Raw genomic sequence first — 6,926 nt, 5'->3', positions numbered from 1 at the left:
TGTTTTTACCTTTTTTTTTTTCTTTCTTTTTTTTCTTTTTATCTGCTACTGTTTCTGGATACAGTTTTAACGCGCAAAGCAATGCTGCAATGGCGTACCAAAAGAGATATACAGAGAAAGAGAGAGAGTTTCTGAAATAGAAAAAAACAGTGTTAATAAAGACGGCGTATAAAAGGCAAAAGCTTGTGCTTAAAGGCTGGTTGAAAAAACATTGAAAGAAAGAAAAACAGATTGAAATAATTTTCCTATGCTGTCCTGTTCCTTATTTATTTGATAAAGACAATGGGTCTTAATCGTTAAGTTTTCGGGAAAGTTTTTTATAAAAGGGCCAAAAAAAAAAAAAAAAAAAAAGTCAAAAAAGTTTTACTTTCATCAAATTACCTATATGCCCGTTCTCCCATTTCAGTTTTTCATTTTTTTTAAAATTTTTTTTAAAGAAAATATTAGCCCAAAAATGCATGTACCCTTCTTGTTGATTTAATTTATTTTTAATAAAAAGAAAAATTCTCTTTTTTAAATAACCAAAAAAAAGTTTTGTAAGGTAGAAGTTGGCAACTTTTTGGAACCGTTTGTTAGCAGCACCTGCATAATTTTTTTTTTTTCCACATTATATAATTTAGCGTCTTTAAAATAAAGAATAAAATTGTCGTATAACTAAGTATGTACAAAACTCATAGCTTGATAAAACAGAAAGGGTAAGTGTTTTTTTATATGTCCCTTCAAAAAAATAAGTGTTTTTTTATATGCATGATACATTTAAAATCAATAAAATTGTTTAATTAATGATAATACAATTATCTATTAAAAAATTAATTGAATAACCATAATACCTTCTAGCTAGCTAGAGAAGTTGATTAGCTTTATTAATTAAAGTGAAGTGAAGTGAATTGCATGTTTTTTACATTCTATATTCCCATTACCCAATATCATAACATAACAATTCTCCTGATCAAGAGTATTCAGCCGCCATCTTTTCACCAAAAAAAAAACAAACAACCTTCGGCCATCAGATATCATTCTGAATTAATTGAATTAGGATGTTTAACTTTCCTAATTAATCTTTGGAAAAAGAGAATAAAAATAAAAATAAAAGTCTAATAATGCACTATTGTTTAATGAATTATCTATATATAGATATATATATCAATGAAGAATTGGTCCTATAAGAATACGAAGCAGTGCATGCTAAATTTTCATGTAATTATCAGTTCTAGTACTTCAATATATATATATATATACACACACACACACACATATATACAACCATGTCCAGATAGAGATACAATTTGAAAATATCGTGTGGATACATATATTACGAAAGCAAAATTTAACTTATAATACATTGTGGGACTTATATCTATATAATATTTTTATATTAACGTGAGCAGAATATATATGTATATATATAATGCCTAAAAAAACATAAAATGATATCAATAATAGCTTTGGTATCCATATGCAAGAAGAACAAACAAGGATATGATAGGAAACATGCATATACCTGCTTGTTCGTGGTCTACAAATTTTGCAATTCAAACCAATTAGAAGATAGGAAGCTCTAGACCTGTACAAGGGGTAAATTAAAGATACTGGCTTAGAATAGTTGAATGATTAGCAAGCACTCTCCTAGTATCTATTTATACTAATTCTAAATTTGAAGTTCTCAACAATTAACTTGCTAGGCAAGAAATTTTATCTAGATTTTAAAATTATAAAATTATAAAAATACGCCGTAAAGTATGTATATAAGTAGATCTTGTAATTGTACATATACACAACAAATTAATTAATGCACACTAATTCTTTTTAAAATAGGAAGCAAATTTTAGACAAAAATGCTTACTGATTCTAAAATTTAATTGATGTAATTTGTTAATATAATCAAGGTTAGAGTGATTTATACGGAATAAGATATCAATGTTAACAAAAATCAGTTGCATTCACAAAAGTTAATTAACTACACAGCTGCTGATGATGTATACTTACGTAATCTAGTTGTTAATCTTTACATTGAAATTAATATAAAACATGTGGGGTTCTTTAGGATTTTTTTTTTTTTTAAACATTAGATAAAAACCTAGTGTTTTATGTGCATGCATACTACATTGATGATAATATATATAATTTTAGTTTCATATATTAAAAAATGAAGCACTTGATTTTAAAAATAATACGTTCCAAAAATAATATATACATATATATAGTGTTGCAAATGATGGATAATTTAAGATACGCTCAAAAAGGAATATATAGAAAGAAGTAAAGAAAAAGAAATGGGAAAACACAAAGAGAAAAATTAAGGTATAATTGAATTGTGTGCAGAAATCAGTGGGGTTACTTTTCTTTTACTTGAGAAATCAGACTTTGTTGCCCCGGAAATCATTAGCTAGGTTCAAAGTATTTAATTAAAGCCAATCTATATACATGACCCCTCATTACTTTCTATTTTTCTATCTTTACAAAAATATGCACCCACTTTGTAATAACTGAAGTATCCTAATTTTATTTTATTTTATTTAAAAAAAACAATACTATTATAGATTAAATGACGAAATTATCAATAAATAATTTAAAACTTTTTTATTATCTTATTTGATAATTCTAGTATTTTTGAATCCATTGTTTTTCAGGTGGAGAATGTAATAGTTCAAATCCCATTGCTCCAAGATAATAATAATAATAAATAAAAATTAAGAATGAAAAAAAGAAAAAGAAAAAAAAGGAGAATTGGTTGTTTCTGTAAATATTGATGAAAGGAGGGGTGTTTTAGGCAGGCCGGCAGAGAAAGGAAAAATCGCGTGAGTCAGTGACTTGTAGTGTTGTAGAGAGAGAGAGAGAGATAGAGACTGCGGTGAGACGGTACCGCGTGCTCTGATCCACTTGTTCCTTTTCTTTCTTTCTCTCTCTCTCTCTCTACTCTTAGAGAGGTCTTAGGGAGACGACACGTAATCAATGAGACACGTGTAGAAAAACTAGTGGTTATCGCAATTGAGGGATTTCAATAATGATTCCACGCTACGTCAATCAGATTCTTACCGTCACGTGCTCTGTAACGCACAGCTCCATACAGCCCATCCCCACCCGTTTCTGTTGCTTTGCTTAGCAACACCAATTCAATTCATAGAGATCATCTATATGTATGTATTCAAATCCAGTTTTCATAATGTTTCCATATTTTAATCTATTTAATAATTATTTAAAAAAAAAAACAATAAATTAGAAGTATAAAACACGTTTAGTGATTTAAATATTTTGAAAACAATAAATTAGGTTTTTATATATATGTTTGAAATTTTGAATGAAATTAAATTTTCAAAATTATGGGAAAGACAGTTTCATTTGGTTTAGAAAAACAATAAATTAAAAGAATAAAACACACAATTATCTTCAGTCTAATAACTAAGAGCATCTATTAGTAATAATTTTCTTGTTATTTATTTGTTTGTTTCATGTTTTATAGCTTCTTTAGACATACTATTAAATTGAGAGTAAAGAAGTTCGAGTGTTCCAGAAATGACATTACATGTTTATTGTTAATTAAACATGTTTTGTTTTTGGTGTTAAAACGATAAAAGGGCAGTTCTATAACATCGAAACGTTTTTTTGTTTGAAAGAATAATATTGAAACTTATAATTCTCTACTCAATATTCATCATAAAATAGGTGAACATCACGGCCCTTGTCGAGAAAAAATAAATAAATAAACAGCAAGTGCCATAGATGAGTGCAAAGCCCAAGTGGGTGCAAAATATTATCTATTCGAATGTTTGAAATATTCAATTAAACATTAATTCAAAGTACGTAAATGAATTGTTTCCAATAATTAAAAAAAAAAAATAGAAGAAGAAAGTACGTAAATAAATTCAGTTAATTAGCAACCTTCTTTTGCTTATTTGACCAAATTAATTTCCATTCGATTGTTGTTTCATAGATTTCTTCCATCGGACCACTTTCAGCTCAACGATGTTGTTGCTTGTACACTTCACTTGATTACCTCCTCATGCAAATGCAAAGCAACACAACATAACTGAATGATTTTGATAGTAAATTTAATTAAAGAAAAGTGATAAGATAATATGAAATATAACGATGTTTTACTTTCTAATTTTTTTAAACAATGGAAAAATAAGTTAGTATTATTATTAAATAAAATTGATTCAGTTGATAAATTGTTTATGTTTATATTTAAAATCATGAGTTCAAGACATTAAAATTTAAAAAGAATCTTTATAATTTAAGTATGTGTATGTATGGAAAATTTATAAAATTATTTATACATACATATATTTGGTTAACATTTAGCAATATATATAAACAAATAATATTAAATCCATTGGGAATTGATCAAAGAATATGTATATATGTGTGTGATTGTTGAATTGCTGAATTGTGTGTGTGTGTGTGTGTGAGAGAGAGAGAGAGAGAGAGAGAGAGAGAGAGAGGTGGTTCACATGCATTTCCTCGTAGAAAGCCAATTAATAGTGTAATCATTCAGAGAATAACTATAAAGCACCTTTTGGATAAGGCCTTGACACCCCACCAAATGCAGTCCCGTGACCCTCTTAACTAAGCCAGCCCATAGAAAATCCCCGAATCATATTCTTCCAAATGCCAACTCTGTATATGTCACGGATCCTGAGTCTAACACTAACTAATTACCCACTTGTGCTGAATAGAATATCATTAATTAGCTAAGGCCTTGTTTTAAAAGTACCCCACTCCAACCCTCTTCCACAATTCTATATAAACCCTTAAACTAATCCCATCTTTTTCACTACTACTTCTCCAATAAAAGATTGGGTTTAAGTTGTAGATTGAGAGGCAATATTAATTAAGAGACATGGAAATGGCAAACAAGAAGTTGGGTATGGTTACCGCATTGTTGTTGGGGATATTAGTGATGGCCTTGGTGGCTAATGGTGAGCAAAGCATATGCAACATGAGCAAAGAGGGTTTCAAATCATGTGAGCCATCCGTGACTGGTCAAAACCCTCCCCCACCCTCGGCCGCCTGTTGCTCGGCTCTTTCAAAGGCCGATATGCAATGCCTCTGCCTCTTCAAGAACTCAAGGCTTCTGGGTCTGTATGGTATTGACCCCAATGTTGCCATGCAGCTCCCTGATAAATGCAATCTTGGCCAGTCTTTCCATTGTTAAACATATATACACATCATGATCATCACCAATCTCTCTTGTCGTGTACCCGTTCGATCATGATCACGATCATTTTCCGTCTATGTGTCCTGTTTTGTTTGTCTTTGTCTTTGATTTTGTGTTTTTGTTTAGGTGCTACTATGGCAGGTGGATCATGTTCATCTTATGTTTTGTTAAAAGCTAGTGTAGTTTGGTTAAATTGATGGGTGTTTTATTTTTATTTTTATTTTTTTTTAATTGTACTGTGCATTTTTTATTTTCTTTGAGATCATGATATGTAATCTTTGTTTGATTTGTGCTCAAAGCAACTGTTTTGATTGTCATTTTAACCCTCTCTCCCTAGGCGCACATCGATGCCCATAAAAATATAAAACATACGGTTTTTATAAAAAAAAAAAAAAAAATGTGTTTTTATTTGATGACAAGAACGGGGTGATAAAACAACAGCTCTTATACATGCGTGTTGTTTATTATATTTTTGTTACTTAATTTTATGGTAATAGTATGTATTAATTTTTTCACCCAAATTTGCATGGAAAATGAAATCCTAGGACACACATCTAATTAATACATTTACTAATTGAGAATGATTTTCTATATAATATATATATATATATATATATTTATATAACTTTGATATTCCTAAAGTGATTCTTGATCTGAACCACCAGATACAATTTAAATTCGACATTAAACACAAAGATCAACCATGAGGATACTGCTAGATTTGATACATTATTATTTATCTAATCGACTTTTTAGATTATTTTTTCCAACACCCATGCATATGAAAAAAAATTTCTCATATTGGTTTCCTCCTAAGACTCTCAGTAACAAGCTCTCTTCCTCTTATTTCAAAACGAGAATCAATGTCCCTTAAGATGTTCAACCTTTTCTCGTTCTTATTTTCATGAGCTCTCATATTATTGTTATTCCCTTGGAGGAAATCGCTCACAATTTCCAAACTTGGCCTGAGAACTAATTTTTCCCACGCATCTTGAGCCTCTTTACCACTTTTCTCAAACACACAAGTTGCATCGATCCGATGAATTTCCCACTTAAGCTCATTCTTCAACCTTTGAATCTTTTGCAACTGTCGAATAACCAATTTGCAAGTATTTTCCTTGGTTTCCTCAATACTGGCCCTAAGCAAAGTTTCTAAATCTACATTGTTATCCAAGTTTCTCTCAGCCAAAAAATAGGGTTCCAATTCATGAACACCAATAGCACGTCGAATTCCTCGAGTATAGTCTGCTCCTTCCTCGAACATCTCGCGAATCTCATCAACGAGACCTGCTTCAACCATTTGATCAACTCGTTTCCCAACATACTCAAAATGTATAGGCAAAGAGACATCAAGCCATAAGAAGCAGCAATCGTATTTGGATCGAAAACGATTGTTTGGTTGTTCAACCAATGCTTCAATATAAGTGTTTGATCCACCTACAACAATAGGAATACGACCGCGCTCTCTTATGCGTTCGATTGTTGTTTCTACATGGTAACGAAAATCATCAATTGTGAAATCAGCATCAGGATCTTCAATAAACCCTAGCAAATGGTGTGGAACCCCTTGACGTTCCGATTCATTCATTTTGTTTGTGACAATGTCGAGTCCTTTGTAGACTTGGATCTTGTCGGAATTGATGATTTCTGCCTGAATATTTGAAGCAAAATCAATGGAAAGCTTAGATTTCCCAGTAGCGGTCGCTCCCAAGATGAATATAACCTTGTCCTTGTTGTTGTAGTCAGGGCCATATGAAGACATCATCAT

At 30.7% G+C, this 6,926-nt stretch overlaps 2 protein-coding genes across 2 annotated transcripts; one reads left to right on the top strand and one right to left on the bottom strand.

Annotated features, from left to right (window-relative positions):
- Positions 1 to 4,840: 4,840 nt before the first annotated feature.
- Positions 4,841 to 5,155, top strand: LOC107433913 (putative lipid-transfer protein DIR1). The gene has a single exon (XM_016045310.2). The coding sequence runs from the start codon at positions 4,841 to 4,843 to the stop codon at positions 5,153 to 5,155; it is 315 nt and encodes a 104-aa protein (XP_015900796.2).
- A 799-nt stretch (positions 5,156 to 5,954) lies between these two features.
- LOC107404570 (adenylate isopentenyltransferase 5, chloroplastic) lies at positions 5,955 to 6,926 on the bottom strand. The gene has a single exon (XM_016045309.3). It carries the CDS (start codon positions 6,924 to 6,926, stop codon positions 5,955 to 5,957), a length of 972 nt encoding a protein of 323 aa, XP_015900795.3.

This window comes from Ziziphus jujuba, chromosome 9, assembly GCF_031755915.1.
Source record: "Ziziphus jujuba cultivar Dongzao chromosome 9, ASM3175591v1".
Taxonomy (NCBI): domain Eukaryota; kingdom Viridiplantae; phylum Streptophyta; class Magnoliopsida; order Rosales; family Rhamnaceae; genus Ziziphus; species Ziziphus jujuba.
This window is presented reverse-complemented; position numbering and strand designations above follow the sequence as displayed.